A 23,438-nucleotide genomic window follows, 5' to 3' on the forward strand; every position below is an offset into this window, starting at 1 on the left:
AGGTGTATGGGAGTTAAGATTATAAGGAAAATTAATTGTTTTTCTTATGTTTTGAATCATTTCGGACGAGTAAATGAATGTAGCTGTATCATGTGGATGTGATCTATTGAACACAAAAGGTTTCATGCTGATTGGCTATGTAAACGGAGTATAATCCACTGTGGCTACAACTGGCGTATGGCCAAAACCGGTGCTTCTACCCTACCATGAGATAGCGCTTCACCTCCAGAACAACTTTACTAAAGACCCCAATTTTCTAAATTATCTGGATTTTGAGATATACATACCGATTTCAAACTGAGGTTTATTCTAATCGTATATTGTGCGTTCATTATTATACTACTTCTATGTACATTTGTTGATTTTGAAGCACCATACAGTGAAAAAAACTGTCGAGTATTGTTCTTAAGAAGATTCTTTAGGAATACATTTTGGTTTGGTGTCGATATATATCTTTGTTGCAAAATGATAGCATATAAATCACAACTGTTGTACAAAGTACAACAGCACGACAGCCCAAAGGTTAAGTGTGAATCACAGAGCCTAAACCCCATGTGCTCCCCAGATAGCCGGGTTAGGGTGAAAGTTCATTGAGCACGTAAACATAATGTTGCCACCCACTCGAACCACCCGCTAAAGCACACTTTCGAGCCACCCAACAAGGCGGAGCACAATGTTATGTGCGTCGGCCATAAATAAATCATCATGTTCATACAAAAGTATTATTGTCGATATGAATTCATCAACAACTTCATAAAAGCTCAAAATCACATTTTTTTTTTCATTTGGTAGTGAAAACATGTTTTTTGACCAAAATTCTAAGCTTTTTTCACACCATGCGTGTGTTGTTTACTTTTTTGGCAGTTTTCTCCTCTCTTCTCTCGCTTCTCACGGATGGAGAAAGTTGTCATCAGTATGCATTTGAATTCTACAGTCAATTGTACTGTATATAATTTCTTATATTCATTTTTGCTGTTAAATTACGTCGTACATTGTTTTTCTCAGTCATAAACATGTTTTGCAACACTTGTAACATTGTACACCTTTTGAGTGTTATGAAATTGTTAAATACGTGGTTGTAGCGGGTGTATGAATATCCAAACAATATTAATTCCAAACATAAAAACTGACATCACTTCCAATCAGTGAGAGTGGCGCATCCGATTCATAAATAATGTTGGCTCAGTGAATTCGCGTTTCGGTGCTATTTTCGAGCACAAATTGACGAATATAAGTAATTTATTGCTTCCAGGAGCATTGTGCGCGAAAAATCAAAGTGTTCCAAGTATTGCATTAGATTTTTGAAGTATTTTGAGTAGAAATACGATTAAAGGGAGTTTTAGAACGGGCACCGAAGAGCCAGCAAACAATATCTCGGTGCGTGAAGAAGAAGTGATTCGGTAGTACGTGGTATTTTTCAACACAAATCACAGCAATAACTAGGGATCTTGATCCTATTCTTGGCACTTTTGATTCACTTCGGAAATGGGCTTTTCTGAAAGCTACTGAGCTCATTTGTGGCTACAATATGCATCATATTGAAGCGCTTCTTATTGACAAGTTTCAGATGATTGGGCCGAGAAAAACCCCGATGCTGAATTGGATCATGGAAGTGCCCAAGTAGCTCTGCACCCTACGTGTTTGCATTTAAAAACCGGTAATTTGTGAAAAATACATTATGGAATGCTTTCAGTTAAGAAACCACCCCTCTACAATAATCATTTTTTTTGTGATCGCTCTCGAAAACACTGTGAGAAGCGTGGGAGGAGGGAGCGGAAAGTGAAGGAGGGAGTAAGGCCATTTTGGTACTCATGGAGATATGTCGAAAAATTATATCGAATTTTGTTGGTCCCCTCACTGAATGAGTTTCTACTCAAAATATTATATGTAGCAAATCATGTGACTTGATTGAGTTAATTCTTTTCAAAATCATTATAATTCTGCAGAATTTGGTTGTCAAATATTTTCAACTAATGACGCCCTTGAAATGACTCTTTTTGCAGCTTATTTCCCCATACATCTATCTATACATTTCTGGTAACCTAAACGATACAACACCTTCCATAATCGCATAAATGCATAATTCATTCTTCCCTCGAGCACGCCTTCAAACACCATATGTGAATGATGTGTTGCCTTATGTTCAGTCGGTGCTTTGAATCCAACATCAGCAGTGCAAAGCACTACAAAGAACCCCAGAAGCGCAAAAGACGAAAAAAAAAACTCAACTCTCGAAACCAGATCAGCATCGCCTGACGACGACGTCGACGGTAGCTTTTCACTAACCCAAATAGCTGCCTTTGAGGGGCTCTCGTGTAAAAGTGCCAACAAGCGTGTCGGCTTGTCTGCACTCGGCGTACGTTCCGCTCTCAACCTCACTTTGGGGATGACTCGAGGGCACGTTTGCTGCCATATTAGCGCGAAAGAAAAGCGTAAGAGTGCTCACTATAGTGCTACTAAGCGGCAACGGGCGAAAAGGCAGAAGTTGCACATGATTTATTGCTTCCTTAGCAGTCGACACGGAAGTGCAAAAAGGGGGCGGAGGGGCAAGTGGCAGCACGCGTGTGTTGTGTTAAGCTGCTTCCGGTTTGTGTTGGCTGAAGGGGGGATGCAATGCAAAAAAGCACGAGATTGCCTCTTTTTCGTCCAGTTTTCTGCGGTGCACTTTAAAGAAGTCAAACATCCCCTAATCGAAGCTGACAGGTTGTCCGATGCACGAAAGCCTGAGCAGATGATTGAAAGGTTTTTATCGCCGTAGAACAGGTGACATTGTCAGCTCGGTGCTTCTCGATTTTGAGCCACGTTTAAAAGCCAGCCATTTGATCAGTACACACCTAGTTATGAACGCACCGAGAACTAATAAGCAACGTCTCTTCTTCTGTTCCACTTTCAGACGTATCAACGTTTCAGCCTGATTTCGCAGAACCAATAATCAACATATCGGTGGCAATCGGCCGGGATGCCACGTTCACCTGTCACGTACGACATCTGGGAGGCTACCGGGTAAGTTTCGATATCCTTCCGTTGTATGCTTATAATCATGTGGTTTCGCATAAAGGCATATCGTGAGGAAGATTTATTGCGACAAATTGGTGGTCATGTTTTGGTCTTGCTGAGAGACAGATCTTATTAACATGTAGGTGATTGTCGTTATAAGCACTATAAGACTTACATTATCATATAAGAATGAATAATTAGTATTGTAGGTTTTTCTGTGCATTTCTAAACCAAACGACAGAAGTTAAGAGGGACTAGGAAACAAATGATCTTGCAGCTGGTCTGGTACTATGAATGTAGTTATAAATGTCCCAATAACTACGTTTTTTTCTTCGATTTATAAGTTTTGTTTAGCTCTCCTGTACAGTGGATCAAAAACAAAATAAGTTTTAAAGCCTAATAATCCCATATTTTTTTAGAGTCTCTATGAAAACAGAGTCCTGACAAATGTTCAGCTTTCAGCCACCTTAATACATAAAATGACCTTATTCCATCAGCTTTCAAAAAGAAAAATGTTGAATAAACAAAACCATGTGTTCTTGTTAGAAGTTTACTGAAGCATATCCGTATAGGAAACTGGGACGTATCACACAAATTTATGGATGAATCTTTACTATTCGTCGAATTGTTTTAGATGCCATCCACAAAGTACATAACGCTCTAGAGGAAGGCGGGGAGTAGACTAAAGCGTTATGGCTTATTTTTTTTTGTACAAGAAGCGTTACGAACGGGGGGGGGGGCGTTACGTAAAAAATGGACGCTGCCTTACTATATTCAGTATTTCTTTCTCCTCTCTATGGTTTGAAGAACAAGTTAAGACTTATGCCTTGTTCAGACTACGGAGTTGTATCATGATCAGAGAATCTATTGTCACCTAATACGCAGTAACAAAGACATTATCTTCTCCTATGCTTGTTGCAACAATTTTATTCCGCAACATTAGTTTGTCACCACTTGAACAGAATATGACAATGATCGATCACCACGTGCGCTGCGATTTTCTTGGCTTCGCATTGCAATTTTCTCCGTGTTGGTAAACATTGACACATTATTGAACAGCATCCGTAAAACAAATTTGGTTTTGTGTTTAAAATAACTGATTAATCGCGAGTTGAAAAGGTAGCAACAATGTTGCGCCCTGTGATTATCATGACAATTTTTCTTTTGATTGTATCCCTATCCGCAAAAGTTGGGACAAACGGTTGTGAGCGAGCTTGCTTTGTTGTTTGTTTTACGTCTGTTTTCATGACAATTTGATTCACTGATCATGATATAAGCAATGCACAACTGTGCAATATACAACTGTATCACGAGCATAACCCCATGTGATCCCTAACAGACGGGTTAGGTGAAAGTTTCTACACCCAAAATAATTCGGATGGCGGATTTCCCTCCTAGCGTATTAGGTGCTAAATCCACCTATTGATGGTAAGATTCGCCTCCTAAGCGTAGACGGGCAAACCCGTCAATTGAAATCGAGCACATTGGACTTGAAAATTCGAGCAATCTAAATGTTTACGCCCGACCCACACAATTGTACAACCAATCCGAAGCCGAATGATGGCATCGGAAACGCACACTTAGGCAAATGGTCACGCGGCAAATGGATGGTGGACATGTCAGAGAAATGGAATGAATATTGCAATATAAAACGCTTTATATATTGCTTTTGTCACTTCTCCCATCAAGCCGTCGATAGGTTCGTGGAGTTAGTACTGGTTTGTGAATCGAGAGGTCCTTGGTTCGATTCTGAATAAGCGCGAGTATATATTTTGTTTTTATTTTTTGGTTCTTCAGGCAAATTTATGAAATTCAACCCGATTTCTTGTGGCGAATTATCATAATAGATTCCGGTCCCTGTATTTAGATAATCATTTTGCTTGAGTGACTATCGAAATAAGGTACCGTGTGATAAATGGGTAAAGGAAATCGTATAGAGAGGGTTCTTAAAAAAATAAAATGAATAAGATCTACTATATTTTTCAGATTGTTTCCTACTAAATCTATGCAATATTTAAATTTAATGTTTGTGCCAAAGTTCAAGGTAAATATTGAAAATTTTGGAAACTAGTGGGACAAGTGAAAATATTGTCGTTTTAAATGACTGAACTGAAACTAAAAAAATAACAGTCAGATCTGTGATTTCAAATGGCCTCATTTGTTAGTGTATGAATACACAAAAAATCACACATAAATAATAAACATTTTGTTCTTTTTAAAACAATTTTCTTGAGTAAAGTTATTTATTTAGCAACAATGTTACTTTTATTGAAAGTAATAACATCATCGAAAATCAAACACCATTCTATTTTACCGATTTTCTACTACTCATTTTATATAAAGTTAAGTTAGCTCTTTTCTAAGTAATGTATTTATTGCCTTTATCGAGTGGATTTAACCCGGTCAAAAGTGTTAACATTCTTGTACCTACTGAATAAGTCATTATTTGAACCAAGTATCCAAATTCATGCGTCATCCGTTGAAGCCATTCAGAACATTACGATGTACATGTTTTTTTTTTATTTCTTTATTAGTATCATTCCAAACATTACATTCATTTCTTATATCTAGGTGATCTGTGTTAGACAACACTACCATCCTAATTTGGTAAAACAAATTTAAGATTTTATTAACATTTTGTTAACAACATACTACATCTCCCTGGCTCTTCACCCGAAAGGCTTTGGGGTTTCACATATTTCGACATGTTGAATCCAACAAAAATAGTCCGGTTGAAAACCCCGTGTAACACATCGTGACCTTCCCTTGTTAGCTACCCCATATACCCGATTGCTCCAAGGCTCCGCCACAAGAAATTTGCCTTAGACACCAAAATATGAAAAACAAAAAAATAATAACAGTAACTGGATTCGAAACCGCAACCTTCGGATCCTTAAACATAAACCCACACCACTCGCCTATCACAATTTTTCATGTGTGAGTTTTCTACATCACACAACATGGAACCATCTTGTCACGGAGGACAACCTGCAAGAGGAGCAAAATACAACGCCCGTTGGACAGCCAAGTGCGAGAAGGGGTGAGATGATATGTTCTATAAATATATTTAAAGTACCAACGCGGTGCTGCGGGAATTTCTTACTTATACCAGAGTCAAAATCTATATGTTTGTATATCTTTATTATCGGCAATGACTTATACATTTGCAGTGGAAATAGAATTTCATGCCGTGCGTGTTGGATTGGGTAATATATTAGGGAGAAACAAATAAACACACTTGACTATAACAGTCGGGCGCTTTATAAGCAGAATTTTATCGTTGACGTTTGCTGATTGATTTACTTTTCATTTGTTTACATTTTGGTCTCCTATTAGTCGCATGGTTGGGGACGGTATGAGACTCCTCGAAGTAGGAGACCCAGGGTTTGTGGGATTCGATTCATTTGACGATGTAATATTGTAATCAAACATCTAAGTGTGCATACAGTAAACTGGATTACCGTAATTCTTTTAACAATTACTTATCAAAATAGAGGCCGTTGATAAACTATGTTATCATTTAGCGGGGAGGGGGTATCTAGCCAAAGACCACGGTCCACCCATTTGTGTTTCAAAGAAAATTCCACCATCAACTAAACCTGAACGGTTTCATTAGCAGTCGGATGGTTCAAATTAAAAAAAAAAGTTTTAAAATTCAATATTTCATATCTTCTTTACCAACAACGATTAGAAGACGATTAAGATTTCTATGGAAATTACTATGACAAAATTTGAAAAAAAAAATGTTCCCCACATGTTAGTACTATAATGTTAATACAAAATTATCTCTAAGTGAAAACTAATTCCTCAAACAATAATAAGGAACACTGCAGTAGAAACAAATCTTTTTTGAGCTAATTTTGTTAGGGATTTTTGCAGAAGTTTGTCACACTATAATCTCACATTTCGCTTAATAATAGCAAACCAATTCATAAATATCTCTTCTCCCATTTTTCAAATTTCTGTTTCATTCATGAACAAATGAAACACATGATCATTGGGCGAGCGGGGGGTTATTCGTCAAAACCACACAAAAGCACGAGGGGGGAGGAGGTGACTGAAAAGTCAGGAAAAATGTTCACGTGGTTTATGGACGACCCCTAAGAAAGATATGGGGATTGGAATTTCAAACTTTTTTTTTAAATTAAAAACCGCTCTTATTAGCAGTCATTTACATTTACCGTTATATTTTTTTTTTGTAAAGAAGATGCAATAGTACCTAACTGGAATTTACAGAAATTACAATAAGGTTTAATTATCGCACTCAACATTTTACACCAAAGCCAGATTTTCCATATTTTTGGAATTGATATACATAAATAATAATTCTCAAAAAACTTATGTGCACAACATAATCGCAATATAATGGTGAACGCGTCACGAAATGATTTCTTCAACCCTTAAGTGGATTTTTTGGTGTTGGTGTTCGTTCAGAGGTTTGCCAAGCCGCATAACTATATAAAACTCGTGAAGATCTTTTCCGAACAATATTTTTTCTACATCCCAGAAAATTTACTTATAATAATAATGCTCAACATATTGTCGATTTAAAGTCATGCTTTAGAGCATTCATGATGTCAAAACTATGTATCATTGCTTGACAGTTATCGAATGAGTGCAATAAAACTTATTTTAATCTGCATTTTATTATGCATATAAAAATAAACACACATTGTTTGAAAACGTATTGGAAAATATGAAGTTGGTGCAGTCCCATATTGAAAAATAAAGGCATACCAGTCTCCATATGAACTTTTAATTTAAATTTCAGCTGCAAACGTGAATTGTGTTCAAGTTTATTATTTTTTGCTGATCATTAGAAGCAAAATTAGTAAGCTATGCGGTTGTGTTAAATATGTCAGGAAGAAATGTAAGGGGTCATCCATAAATGACGTAGCTATTTAGGGGGGGGGGGGGGGATGTGGATCTTTACGGGGCCCATAGAGCCGTAGTGGTAAACGCGGAGCTATTCAGCATGATCAAGCTGAGGGTCGTGGGTTCGAATCCCACCGGTCGAGGATCTTTTCGGGTTGGAAATTTTCTCGACTTCCCAGAGCATAGAGTATCTTTGTTCCTGCCACACGATATACGCAAGCAAAAATGGTCATTGGCACAGTAAGCTTTCAGTTAATAACTGTGGAAGTGCTCATAAGAACACTGAGATGCAGGCTCTGTCCTCTGTTTTGTTTGACTTATAAACTTGGTTTATAAAATGATGATTCAGCTTCAAAACATTCATCAAGATTGAAAAGAAATCTGAGAAATTTTAGATTTTCTTGATAAATGCAATCAAACAGATTTTTCAAAGCTTTAAATGGTTATGTAAATATTATATTATATTCGTGTCTTAATTGATAAATTTATAAATAAACAAAATCAAAGTTTAATAAATAAATTATTCGGCAAATATTACATGAAACAAGATATTTATACCGTGTATTATGCATTCAATGTTGCAGGAGATCTCACTCAATCAACTCATCGATTTGTTTTGATGTATCAATGCTCTTGATGGAATAGCCTGAATATTAATGAGGACAACAGATTCGAGTGATATCGAAATTGCCCTATCATTCAATTTTATTGATAACTTGGTAATTTGATAATTTTTTATTATTTAACTGTTTCATTATAGGTTGTGTAGGTTTATTTTATTATGAAGAAAGATAATGAAGTTCAGCTGAAATATTAATAGAGATAAATAATTTGTATAATAATCGCTAAAATTTTCTAAACATTCCAAATATATCAAGTGTAATCTTTTCTATATTTGGCCACTGATTGCCAAATGGATTTGAATTTGGATAATAATTCATTTCGAATTAATATATTGTATTGTTCATTTTCATTGAAATCTATTTCCTTACAAAGAATAATTAAAAAAAAAACATTCCTTTAATAACGAAATTTTTGTTCTAACTAAAAATAAACTAAAAATATATTGTACCCTAACTCAACAATAACGAGCTTCATCAATCCAATCATTTTTTTTCACATTTTCTATAGTAAACTTGTTTGGCTTGGTGACAACAGCAAAAGTAATACAATTTAGCCTATATGAAACTAGATACCAAAATTATGTAACAGGAACTGTGTTTATTTGAAACTGTTTTCCAAATTACTTTCGAGCGCTACTGTATATCATACTGTTAGATTAGATTATCCTTACATTTTAGTCAGTAATTAATATCAAATTTTGTATTGAACTTCTGAATTCTAATTTTTTGTTTCAACCCAATCACTGAGGAAAATTAATAAAAAATGCAAAGGGGGGGCCTTCCTTAGCCGAGTGGTTAGAGTCCGCGGCTACAAAGCAAAGCCATGCTGAAGGTGTCTGGGTTCGATTCCCGGTCGGTCCAGGATCTTTTTGGGTTGGAAATTTTCTCGACTTCCCTGGGCATAGAGTATCATCGTACCTGCCACACGATATACGAATGCGAAAATGGCAACTTTGGCATAGAAAGCTCTCAGTTAATAACTGTGGAAGTGCTCATAAGAACACTAAGCTGAGAAGCAGGCTCTGTCCCAGTGAGGACGTCAATGCCAAGAAGAAGAAGAAGAAGAAGAAGAAGGGGGGGGGGGGTGCTTGATATGCTACGTATTTTTCAAGGGGAAGTATCAGCATTTGTGACGAAACGGTACGAGAGGGAAGGGGGGTGTAAAAAATCAGTGAAAAATGCTACGTTATTTATGGACGGCCCCTAATAGAAAATTATAAACATTTGTATGAAAGAAAAACTTCAAAGTTTGAGCGCTATTTTCTCAGTGCCTACTTTTTTCAATATGGGCCTTTATGGACAGCATAAGTTGTTCTTAGAAAAACTTTCTTATCGAAAACGTCTCTGAAATTTTGTCCTGAACAACTAATTCTTATTACAATTCATAGATAGTCAAAATTAAAAATGATAAAAAAAAGATTATTGCGTTATATAAAAATGAAATTTTGTTTTCATATTTTTCATGATAAAAAAATCAGTATATATGTTCTCTTGACTTCTCCAAACGGTTTACTACAATGTCCCCACTGAACGTTCTGTTCTAAAATCAACATATCGGTGCCATAATTCTTAAGATAAATTGCTTGCAAAAACTAATAGCCAATTTGCAGAAGTTGTTCTTGAGTCAAAATGATCGATTCATCTATAGAAAACTCTTTTACTATTATACTAAAACCATGGTTAAAATTTAATCCCATATATGGGGCACGGTTTCTTATAATCGGCGCATTCTGGGTAGCATTCATCAGCATTGGATCGATATTTTTTTATCAATGTGAAAGTAGAACCGTGATCTTGTTTTCTTTGAATAGCACCAGCAAAAGATTCCACAGAGTTTTCATGTTTTAAAGACTATTCATTTTATAAAGAGGACACCTTGTTTATGCTATATCTTTTTTATCATGTATATAAAATCCCAGAGTTTTCTGTCTGTCAGTAACGCTTTGAAAGGTTTCATTGAGCAGCATACAACAGCAATTTAAGAGCACAACAACAGTCAAATTAAGAGCACTGCAAAAGTCCATTTGAATGTAACAACATTACAATAGGGTCCTAAAGCCCTGTCCCAATTTTAGTGCCAAACGCTTACGTTCAGGCCAAAAACACATGTTTACTCAATTTTTTAATGTTTTTCATTTGTTTAAGTACAAAAAACATTTTTTTATATTTTTATAGATTTTGTCACACTCCTTGATTTGAACTCAAATTTCGGGTGTATTTTGTTTTCCGTGTCCCTTCCGAAATGTCAGATAGCAACAACCCCAGTGTTAAAACTAAAACTCCTGTGATATTTTTGTCGACTAAGCGAACGTCAAACATGATCTCAAGTGTCAAGGTTCATTTATGGATCCAATTTTGAAATTAAAGTTTAAATATGATATATCCGTTATTTGAGCGAAAAAAATTGCTAAAGTAGTTGCAGTAATATGATCTTTCGTGTTATTAAATGAAAACAAGATTTAAATAACCATTTTAGGACCCTATTGCAAATTGTGGAGCACTATAACAGCTATTGCACAGGGTGTTCTAGAGTTTTCCGGAGCTTTGTCCTTCCTAATTCGTATAAAAATCACGATCTTTTTATCATTGTAGTTTTCCGGTTTTATGAACTTGGACGGTAATCAAAATGTAAACAAACCAACTTTATGCTGTTCGACCGCACTTAAATTCCGATGCAAGTTGAAAATGTGATTCATTACGGGTTTCGTCATTTCAATATAAGGTTCAAAAACAAATAAGATATTTGCAAAGGAAAGATAAACATGATTGTGGGCCGAATATTCTAGTTTTTTTTATTTACACAACCTTCTTGAGTCGATGTTCCATGGTTCGATATCGACTTATGAAGGCAAAATAAAAATATTTTTTTATGGTAACTATAATGGTCCCCTAAAAGAGCTTTCCAAAGCATTCCTGTTCGATGACTCGATATATTCATTAGTCGATAGTCCCCTAATTACAATTCGATTCGTTGTATATCGTTGACGATCGCCATCGCAGCACAAAGATCTATACAGAAATTGTAGCACTGGTTAATCGGGATTCAATAGAATATTCTAGAATTTTCAGTCAGATTCTTCTCTCTAATTTATAGAAGCTTCTGGAACTTTTGAAATATTTCACAACAGCATTTGATGATGATGATGATGATGATGATGATGGTCCCGCCACATACCCCTACAAAGGTTTGAGCTAGACGATATATCTTTAAGATAATTATTATGATCAATTTAATCAGATATTGCAAAACGAAACGGTCTGATTATTTTTTACAGATATAAATAACATAGGAATTTTCATGCTATACAGCAACAAATAAATTTTGTAAACACCATTGATCTTAACCACAGATGTTCATAAGCATAACCAGTGATCATGAAATTCCAACAAAATCCAAAACCTTGTCAGGATTGAAAACTCCGCAAGACGATTTCAAAACTATCGACAACATTCGCATTTTCAAGAAGTTTCCGACATTCAACCAGCGAGCCTACTAATAATCCAAAGAATCCTTCAACAGTGCAATTGTCCAATTTTGTTTACAAATCATAAAATAGTCAATTATACCTGTATACCGCGCGCGAGACTCAAACTTTTGTAGACTTCACAAAAAAATAGGTTTTAAGCTAAAGCTACGTCAACAATATAAAAATCCATCATCATCATCAGGGTGAACATAATAGTTTGTCTATACCCTAATGAAATAAAACAAATAAATTATGCAATCAAATAATCTGTTTGTAAAAACATCGTCAAGATACAAAATTAGTCATTATTAAAAAATTACCATTTGGCTGCTCAAAATACAGCTTTTACGTGTGAAATGCATAGTCTCTTGAACTGTGACAGAGTCGTTGCACGCTTTATTTGTATTGGCATAGAATTGAAAACATTTATTCCTTTGTAGTATAATGAGTTTTGTGAAGCACCATGCAGAAAATTGGGTGTTCTGATTTCGTCCGCGTTTCTTGTGTTATATCTATGAATGTCACTTCCTCTTTCAATTCTGTCACACAAATATCGAGGCAGCAAACCGTTGACTACTTTAAAAACGAACACCATTGTCAAATAAACAATTCTTTGCTTCACTGACAGCCATTGTAGAGCGTCTAACAAAAAAAGTGAGGAAGTGAGTCTATCACATCTTAAAATCAAGCGCATAATTTTATTTTGCAAGCGCTGCAATCTCGATATTTGTGTTTCATTAGCCAAAAACAAAATGGAAGGGCAAAAATCCAAGTGAGGAGAGATGATTGATTTGTACAACAATATCTTACTAGCAATGGTTAATTCGTTTTTTAATCGACAAAGAATACCGTACTTCTTGGCTATTTTCTTGATGACATTGTTAATATGAGTGGCAAATTTAAGCTTATCATCAATAATCACGCCAAGATATTTAATTTCTCGAACGCGATCAATTGCCTCATTGTCAATTTCAACAGAGACTTGTTCATTATTACGATTCCGCGAAATGATCATGAATTTTGTTTTACTTATTTTCAATTTTAGTTGTTTAAACTTCAACCATCTACTTAAATAACGCAAATCTTCATTCAAGTTTGAAACGGCTTTTTTTAAGGCTGTAATTATTTCAGATCAGAATAACGGCACTATAACAATGGAGTATGGTTAGAGCATAAATTTGGGCGATTTTGCGTTCATAAATATCATGCGTGTCTCAGCTTATTATTCATACACCAATGGCATATTAATCAACAGAGAAATTTCTCTGTCCATGTTATCATTTTGCAATTGAACATAAACATTATTAATCTTTGAAAGAGGTTTTTGCTTGAAAATTCTTATGGAACGTGACTAGCCACGCTGGGTTAGTTAGTTTATCAATGAAATCATAATTGGTTTTCTGTGCATCGTAATACTATTATTTTCCTCTTATATGGAAATATAAGATCTCACAAAGAAGAACAAAAAAGTTACGACAAAAACTTCCTAGAAAAGATGTTCTTCAAACTTAAACAATATTTTTCACATACCAAAAATCCGAATTTTTATGAATGAATTGTGTTTTGGTATACTCAACTATTATACTTGGCTCCTGACCTACCAATCTTTGACCATTTTAAACATTGTTCCTTATTCGTGTGAATTATAATTATTTTGATGGCTTTTTTGTTATAACACCATCGTGCAATAATATAATAGTCTAACGATACTGTATACAGAAAACCGATTACGATTCTATTGATATATTATAAAGATATAGCATGCACAAGGTGTCCACTTTATAAAATGAACAGTCCTTAAGTAAGTTCTACAATAGAGAATGTGGCTACTCTGGTAGGTGATAAATTATTATGAATATACATTAAACTTGTTCAACATACGATGATTAACGCTTTAAAGGAGACTTGACTGTATATCTTTATTTTGCTGGGGATAACACATGTTCACATGTTTATCAACAGCATGAGCAATCATGCATATGAAACGTAAAACCACATCGACTTTGGTTACTCTTCACTTCAGTAGTAAGTTTAGAGCAGTAGATACACAGTGTGCTAGTCAATCCGATGATTATGGTTAGAATCTGGTTTGCACCCTTTCGGTTTTTTTGCGTATTTCCATACTTCCAATACATGCACTTAAAAGAGGCATATGTGTGGAAGTTTTATTTTTTAATACATGGTTGGTGATGCACGCACATGAAAAAAAATACACATGCGACATCAACCAGGGTCGATCCATGGTCATGAGCGTGAGAACCAAATACTAAACCACAGCACTAAACCCGCTTGTTGGTATGCGTGGTTCAAAAAGCATATCAAGTTGTACTTCCCCATTTGTACCGTAAAAACTGCTCGACTCAATGACCGGATTATCTGCCTATCAATAGACGCTCAAAAACGTCATGTCGCTCAGAAGAACACTTTTCCGCCATCAATAGACGCAGAAAACGCCTATAATGACGGTTTCAACTTTTGGGTGTAGCTTTGCTAGAAGTGCAAAAATTCTATTAAAATAAAATATATCTATCACGAAACCTGTTCAACCTGGATTTTCTGGTGATATTATTCGACAGCTCATATTATGGTTTTACTTCTCCTTCTTCTTATCTTATATCTCTGTTTTGCCAAAATCCTACAGCTGCTGCCGGACCGTATTAATTTCCCGACTTCTGTTTAAATTCACAGGTGTCTGAAAAAATTCGTTCACTAATTCGTTTGGGATCGTCTCCGGAAGTTTCTCTTGGAATTTCTCCGGAAGCCCCTTAAAATTTCCTTTGAGAGGAGAACTCCTTTCGTAGTTCTGATAGGAGTTCCTCCGGAAGTTCCTTTAAGACCATATTCGGAAGATTTTCTAGTAGTTTCTACGAAAATTTCTCCAGAAGCTCCTGTGGAAGTTTCTCTAGACATCGCACAAGGAGTTCTTCCGAATGATTTTTCTAGGAGCTTTTCCGTAAGTTGCTTTAGAATTTTCTTCGGCAGATCCTCTAAAATTTCCTCCGAAGGTTTCCTCAGAAGTTCAGCCGGAAGTTTCTCTAGAATTTCTTCTAGGAGTCTAGTCAAGTCGGTTTTCTGCAATTTCTCTTGGATTTTTTTTCTCAGAAAATCCTCTGCGGTAGTTCCTGTAAGAGTTCCTCTGGAAGTTCCTCTAGGAGTTCTACGGAAGTTCCTAATGGAGATCATTCTGAAGTTCTTGTAGAAGTTCCTTCGAAATTTCTGCAGGAGTTCCATCGAAAGTTCCTGTATGATTTCCTCCGAAAGTTATTACAGGAGTTCCTCTGGACGTATCTAAAATTCCTCGAGAAGCTCCTCCACAAGTTCCAGTTAAAGTTCTTCTGAAAGTTCAACTAATAGTTCTGTAGCGGTCCGAGGCACTCGCGGCACTGGTTTTTCGGATCATTGAACAATCAATTTCTTCTCCTGCACAATTTTATTTATTATTAGGCTAAGCTCCACCGTTGGGGGGAGGGGTTCGTTAATGAGGAAAGTTTTATGGTGTTCACACTAAAAGTCGTCACAATTCACTAGCTTTCCGCCCTTAGAATCGTTCTTAAGGAATCGATGGAGACACTTTCACTTTTCCCTCGATTCTGATCGCGTATGTGGGTGGTTCCACCAATTTCCCGAAATATACTTTATCCACCTTATATCACTATCAAACACTCTCGACCCGGAATGACCTGCTCGTCAATTTGGCAGAAAATGCCCACTGAACTTTGAACGAAAATGTCGAAAACGAAAAGTAGATTTAACCCGAACGCCACACCTCCTGGAACGGACCGTCGGAACTGGGGGCCTCACCGCCAGCGATCGGGGTGTTTTATCGCGCTCCCGCGGGGAACTCAATCTCCCAATCTGAAAATAAAGAGAGAAAAGAGAAAAGCCAAAACGAGCGTCGCTCTGGCTCGGTTAGTGCAGCCATGTGACTGAGACCTTGTTGGGGCGTTCAGTCAGCGCTGTCGGGTGACACACAAACAAAATTAAAACAAAAACATTCTCCGGCATTGGAGCACGTTAACGAGCAACAAGCAGTAAGGTTCTTCTCTTCTGCTTACATCGCTTGTTTCTAGTTAACCTAGTGAAAACCCACATCTGATGTAATCCACTAACTTGCGTGGAACATCATCGAAAAATAAAAGGGTTCTTTCTTAAATCAATGGTGATCATTGATCTTTCGAATTATTCAATACGGGGAGGGGAATGCTTCCTTCGGTCGGCAGGACCACTACAGTTCCTCTAGGTGATCTTCCTAAAGTTTCCCTAGGATTTCATCCAGAGCGTTCTTTTCTGGAAGTTGCTGTAGAATTTGTCCCGAAATTTTCCGGAAATTCCACTCTGATTTCATCCAGCGAATCCTTTAGAAGTTCTTCCGAAAATTTCTCAAGAATTTCTCCTGGAAGGTCCTCTCGAAGTTCCTCTAGTAGTTTTTCCGTAAGTTCCTTTAGAATTTCTTTTGTAAGATCCTTGAAAAATTCCTCCAGAAGATCCATTTCAAGCTTCTTTGGAAGTTTCTCTAGGAGTTCTTGCGGAAGTTCCTTTAAAATTCCTCTCGGAAGTTCTTCTAGGATTCTTTGTTGAAGTTCCTCTACGAGGTCTACGGTAGTTTTTTTGGATTCCGCAAGTTCCACCAGGAGTTCCTCTGAAAGGAACTTTTCCGAAAGTTTCGGTAGAAGTTCCTCCGGAAGTTCCTGTAGGAGTTCCTCTGGAAGTTCTTGCAGGAGCTACTCTAGATGTTCCTGTAACGGTTTATCCAAAAATTCCTCTAGATATTTCTCAAGAAGCTCCTCCAAAAGTTCTTACGAATGTTCTTCGGATTTCTTACTGAAGTTTTACTTGGAGTTTCTCTGGAAGATGAAATTCCGAAAATTTTTCTTGTTTTTTATCTTCTATAATTCTTCTGGAAGTTGCTGCCAAACTTATCCCATCACTTCCCCAGGAATCTTCCGGAAATTCCTCTTGACGTTTTTCCAGCAAATCCTCTAGAAGTTCTCCGGAAGTTTCTCTGGGATTTCTCCTGGTAGTTCTTCTCATAGATCCCCTAGGATTTCCTACGGAAGTTTCTCTAGAAGTTCTTCCGGAAGTTTTCCCAGGAATTCCCAAAGAAGTTCCTCTAGGAATACCTTCAGAAGCTCTTGTAGGAATTCTCTTCGGAAATTCATCTAATGTCTGCAACAAATCACTCCGGAAGTTAACCAAGCGTTCCTCCGAAAGTTCGCCATGGAGTTTCTCCAGAAGTTTCACTAGGTCTTCGTCCAGAATTTCTCCTGGATTTTTTTTTTCAGAATCTCCGCTAAGAGTTACTCCGGAAGTTCTACAAGTAGTTTCTCCTGGAATTCTTCCGAGAGTTTATTCTGAAATTCCTTTGGAAGCTTCTTTAGGAATCACTCTGCAAATTCCATCGGAAGTTCTAGTAGAAATTTCTTCAAAAACTCCAATGAATCCATAAGGAAATTCCCTTAGGAGTTCCTTGTGGATATCTTCTAAAATTTCCTCCGCATGTTTCCGTGGGAATTCCTCCGGAAACCTTTTAAAGTTCCTCCGCAAGTTTGCCCAGGAGTAACTCTGAAAATTTAGCTAAGAGTTTGTCCGGAAGTTTAAGTGGAAGTTCCTCCAGAAGTTCCACTAAAAGTTCTTATGGTAATTTCTCCAGGATTTCCTTCGAAACTTGCATCGTTCAACACTGTTTCGGGCGTTTCGGGCGGAAAAATAAACAGAACAGAAATGAAAACAATGAGAATGGCATTTCTGTCAAATGCTCGCAGGGTTGTCGCAAAAATTGATTTCGATGATATTTGAATTATCATGTTCAAAAGGTGATATTGAAGCAGTCAAAAATGTGTGTAAATACCACGAAACTAAAACATGATATTGACCCAATATCATTAAAACCGCTTGTATCATCGCATTTCATTAGGAAAATGTCATGAAATTGGTTTTTCTCAAGACATCCTTGAAGGAGTTTATGGAGTTTCAAATATCATGTTACAAACTGCTCGAATCTGGTGCTCGAATGCAAATTTGCAGCAATCTTGCGGACATTTGATAGAAATGTCATCCTGAATGTTTATTTTCTTCCCGGAATGGCCGGAACAGTTGAACCAGTTGAATGAGGAATCTGGGACCGCAGGAAGTTGTGCTGGAGCTGGCGTTCAAACTACCTTGACCAAGTGAGCTGGAGGTGGAACGTCGAAAAAATAATCTCCACCACGATTAGCATATGCTTTCCGGAATTTATTGAAATTGATGATGGCAGTATAGGGATGTTTTACAGGCACTGTTAATTTACTGAGGTCAAACTGGCGACACTTTGTCGTTCATGTACTATGGCCACTCAGATACAAAAAAAAAATCTTTTACATAAGTGTTAAGTAAAATTCACATAATATTATGATGCCTTCTCCAAAACCAGCGAATTATTTCAGGAATTGTTCCGGAGATACCTTGAAATTCACAACCAAAAGTCTGGATTTCTCTGGAAATGGTTCTAGAAATTTCTCAAGGATTTTTTCCCCAATTCTTTCTCAAAATAGAGTGCTTCGTGAAGCCCAAGCATTACGGTTCGTTTTTGCGTCGTCGGATAGGGTTTGTTCTCGGTATTGCGCGGGTTTTCGTCGACGGAGAACTTTTTTTTTTCCTGTTTTCGAGCGCCTTGCTGGGTAGTGCTTCGTGAAGCACAAGCAGGACGGTTTGTTTTCGGGACGCCAAGAAGTTTTGCTGTTCGCACTGTGTGAGTGCGAAGAGATATTTGTGTTCAGTCGAGGATGGATTACCAACTGGTGAGTTCGTTTCATGCTTATGATAACACATTTTTTCTTGAAAGCGTAACTTTTATGTAATATTAAGGGCCCTATTTTATAAGGCGAGTCGATCAAAAACGACTCGACTGGAGCCACTGTCGACCAAAAATTTCGCTCGACTTGGCTCTGTCACTCGAGTTTATCGACAGTTGTCACTCTGTGTGACTGGATTACTATGGGAGTCGACGGGTGACATCTGTAATATGCATGCTTACTTTGATCGACAATGACCTCAGACGAGTCACGTGAATTCGCTCGAATTACAAAATAGACCCCTAAACAAACTTCTCGACTTCGGAAGTCGAGTCTAGTACACGATGACACTAAAGACGGCCTTACAGTTGAGGTTGAATTACGCGTATCTGTCAAAGGATACAAACTCTAGTGGAATTAAATGATATAGCACTTTTCGGTTTTTTTTTTATCAACTCATAGAAATTCTACTAAACAGCTCGAAGATTTATTATTCTTTTGAATTGTTTGATATTATAGATGTCAACGTATTTTTTAAATCTTCTACCAAAAACTTCTCGAGACAAGAATACAAAACTTGCTTTAAATATACGTCGTATAATTCTCTTTGTCCATGGATCGCATCACCGACCAAAAGTGACTCCCAGATCTTTTCCTCTCTCACTAATAACACCCTTCCCGTGGTGATTGTGGAGATGCAGAGGTATTCTCGGTCTCTAGAATTAACAATCACTACACCATAACATTCCTTCCCCATCCCAACTGACTGTAAGGACTTGGCCGGCGCCGTTTTCGATCAATAATATTAGATCTGCTAAAATTGCACTTCGAGAGTAAGCGGAAACTCCCATCCCTTATTCATTTGGATCGTAGTGCAATTCTTACCAGTTCCGATCAATCACTGAGTAGCAACCATTGACATGTACAGTCAGTCTATGCTATGCGATGCTAATCCTTTCATTGTTTTCTCAAAATATTGCTGTTGGTATTTATTTTTAGGAACTTCTTTGAGGATTCTTCCTCAAAACCCTCAGAAAATTTCATAAAGAATTATTCTACAAATTGCACCGAAAATTCTTCACGAAATTCCAAAAAAAAATCAATACATCTTCCAAAACTCTCCCGGAAATTCCTCTAAAAACTACTCTGCACTTTTGTTCAGGAATTCCTCAGAAAGTTTCTTTAGATATTCCTCCGGGAAATTATTTGAAAAAATTTCAGATCATTGCTTGAGGAAACACTTTAGAAATTCGTCAGCATTTTCTCAGATTATAACTCCTGAAATTCATGCAAAAATATTTGGGGGAAGACCTAAAGGAATTATTCCAGAGTTTCTTTGAGATTTTTTAGCAATTCATCCAGATATTTCTCAATATATTGCTCGTAATATTCTTCCACGAACAATTTTAGGAATCCCTCCAACTAATTATAATCATTATTTCCATAGAAAACTTTCTGGGTGATTCTCCCAAAAACTGTTTCGGAATTTTCTAAAGCAATTCCTGTGAGGATATAGCCATATTTTTTTTTTTAGAAATTCATCAAGGAGTTTCTGCAAGACTTTATCTCGGATTTTCTAAGTGATTCATTCCAGAAACACTTCACAGGGCTAGTTACAACTTTTTTGTGAATTCCTCGTATTTTTTTCAAAAGTGAAACTGTTGTATGCATTTTTCCTGATTTTCTTTGCGAATTCCAACAGAAAATCAATCAGGTTTTTAGAGATAATTTCCAATGGAGTTCCTCCACGAGGCTCCTTTAAGAATTCTAATCTCGGATTCTTCCAAGGATGCCCATAGAAATTACCTTGGATATTTCACCAGGAATTCCAAAATATTTTTGATGTTGTTCAAGAAAATCCCATGTCCTCCAGGATTTCGTCAGATGATTCTTCCATCGGTTTCCCCAGGACATCCTCAAAGACTACCATTAAGAACATCCTCGAAAATTCGACCAGACACTTCTCCAGAGATACCTCCAGGGGTTTCCTAGAAAATTGTCCTTCAAGATTATGTCAAGATTTCAACAAAGGATTTATCCAGAAATTCTTTGAAATATTTCTCAACGAAGTCTTCAAAGATTGGTCCAGACATTATTAATATGCGAAACCGTACCGTTTTCTTGTGACTCCATCGTGGACAGCTGCATTCAATTGACATTTTCCACCACACAATTTTCTGACCACACCAGACAACGCACTAGCATGCAACGTCCAATTTCACAGTTAAAATACGTTTCGAACAAAAAGTTTTCCTGACTGAAGCGGAAATCGAACCCGCACTCCTTGATCGATGCTTTGTAATTCTATAAAAAAAAATCTAGAGTACCCCCTTGAGGAATACCCTGTTGAATTTTTGAAAGAATCCCTGGTGAAATTTTTTCAGGAGCCTATCGAGGGATTCTCTGGAAATCTCAGGAGGAATTCCTGAAAAAAATGCCTTGCAATCAAATATGGGTTTTGGCTGCGCAGTCTTCTTCTTTTCAACGGTTTTTTTTAATAAAGACTTCGAAGATGAAAAGCATACTTCATAAAAATGAGCAGTTGATTGTCTACCAGCTTATCCCTAGAACCATTTCAAGAGGAAATCATTTAGTGATTTTCCTGAAGCAATCCTTTGTGAAATTTTTGAAAAAAAAAAGCCTAACAAATCTCTGCAGGAATCATTGTAGAGATATTACTAGAGAAATCCCTGGATGAATCTCTGGAGAAACTCCTGTAGGAATCTTTGAAGGGCTTCTGGAAGATTTTTTGAAAGAATTCCTGGAGAATCCTTGTATCACTGTGAAGATTTTGTTGGTGGGGTTTTTCTGGTGGGATTTGCTTATAAATCCCTGGAAAACTCCATTTAGAGATTCTTCTGGAGAAATCCCTCGAGTAATTCTTCGAGAAATTCCAGGATAAATCTCCGGATTTTCCTAAAATAATCCCTGAAGCAATTCTCAGGATAATTTCTTATGAAATTCCTTAATTAGACTTTGGAAGATTTTTTTAGAAATGTTTGTAAGAACTGATTGGATTTTATCCAAGAGCAATGCTTGAAAAATATCTAGGAAAAAAAAAATTCTATAGGAAACTAATAATCATATTTTTTTTCAAGAATTCATGGAACTTCTTAAAATATTTTCTTGTAAAATCCCTCGCAGAATTTTTGAAATAATTCTTGGGAGTAATCGTGAATGGGAAGGCGAAGGAATTCTTGCAATGTTCCTTGAAAAAATCCCTTATCAAGTTTCTACAAATTTCAAGTTTCTTCAAAAATATTTTGAAAATAATTTTTGTACGGGTCTTTGGGATATCTCTTAGAGTAACATCTGGAGAATTTGGTCAATGCGAAGTAGGCCGTCATTGAAATTTGTAAGCGTCGTTGATGATTGTTGCTTATTCATCTCACGATTTCCAATAAAAAAAAATCAGTTGTTTTTGCCCTGACACAGCTGAAAAAGTATCAGCATACTATATGCATGTTAGCGCATACAGTGATACAGTCGCGAAACAAACTCTGAAACTTTCCCTTCATCCTGTAGAGTTTTGCAACAGAATTTACTGCAAGCAGAATATCATAAAAAGAGACTTTTCATTAAAAACAAACTTTTTAGAGAATTCTATTATAATAGATACCAAGTATCTAAAAGGAAACCTGCTACTAGCCCTGAATTTAAAGAATGACTGAAGAAATTCCACAAAGAATTGCTAAATTCCTAAAGAGAATTGCTGCAAGTGTTCTTCAGTAAATCACTCCCAAAATTCTGAAGGAATTCTCAATATTTTTATGAATAGCTAAGGGGCATCCTCCAGAAAAGTTTACATGAATCCTTATAGAATTCCTCCACGAAGTCTTTGGGAACCCCTACCGGATTTTATAACGGAAACTTGTCCAGGAATTCACTAGAAACTCGTTCCAGTCCCCGAGATATTGTTCCACGAAGAATTCCTAAAGATAATCTTTGGAGCAATCCCATGAGGCATTTCTGGGAGAATTTACGGTGGAATTCATGGAGCATTCCGCAAATAAACTTGTATTGAAAATTCTAGTAGAATCCTCGAACGAATTTCAAGAAGAGATTCTAGGACAATTCCTAAAAACAATTCTGGACAAATCTCGGGAAAAATTTAAGAAGAATCTTCATAGAAAACGCTAGCATTATTTCAGAAGAAAACGCGTAGACAAATGTCCGGGAGGAACTCTTTAAGGACCTCTTAGAAGAACTTTTAGAGGCCTTCCTAGATGAACTTCCGGAGGAACTTTCATTCCGGAACAATTTTAATTTCAGTTTATTAGATGACTGGAAGTTCTGAAAATCATCGAGGAACATTTCTACAGGGATTATTTAAAAGCTCTACCAAAAAAATACCACCAATCTGATCTAGAATTCCATTGGAGAATCCAACAGAAACATCTAAGATAATTTAATCATAAAATTCTCAAATTTTTTTTAAAGAAATTCTTCCAGCAATTCATTTAGAGCAATAGTGCTCCTAGATTACCATTATAAAATCCTCTGGAGATGAGCCGGGAAATCTACTCAAATTCCTCAGAAAATTAGTGCAGAAATTCCTCAATAAATTGATCAGGATTTTTTGTTTGAGAAATTTCTCCAGGAATTCCTATTCCTATTTATTATATCAGGGATTTTTCAAAGACACTGAAGGAATATTTCAAGGAATTTCTCCTTTAAGGATTTTTTACGAAATTTTGTCAAGAAAA

The 23,438-nt window shown here is 36.6% G+C and overlaps 1 protein-coding gene across 3 annotated transcripts in view; it reads left to right on the top strand.

Moving 5' to 3' along the window:
• Positions 1-23,438, top strand: part of LOC5564407 (lachesin) — a 489,285-nt gene that overhangs the window by 299,332 nt on the left and 166,515 nt on the right. For all 3 annotated transcript variants that reach the window (XM_021844222.1, XM_021844216.1, XM_021844229.1), the window contains exon 3: positions 2,894-3,003. In XM_021844222.1, coding sequence (XP_021699914.1) covers positions 2,894-3,003 — 110 coding nt within the window. The remainder of the gene's footprint in view (positions 1-2,893; positions 3,004-23,438) is intronic.

This window comes from Aedes aegypti, chromosome 1 (assembly GCF_002204515.2).
Source record: "Aedes aegypti strain LVP_AGWG chromosome 1, AaegL5.0 Primary Assembly, whole genome shotgun sequence".
NCBI classification, from domain to species: domain Eukaryota; kingdom Metazoa; phylum Arthropoda; class Insecta; order Diptera; family Culicidae; genus Aedes; species Aedes aegypti.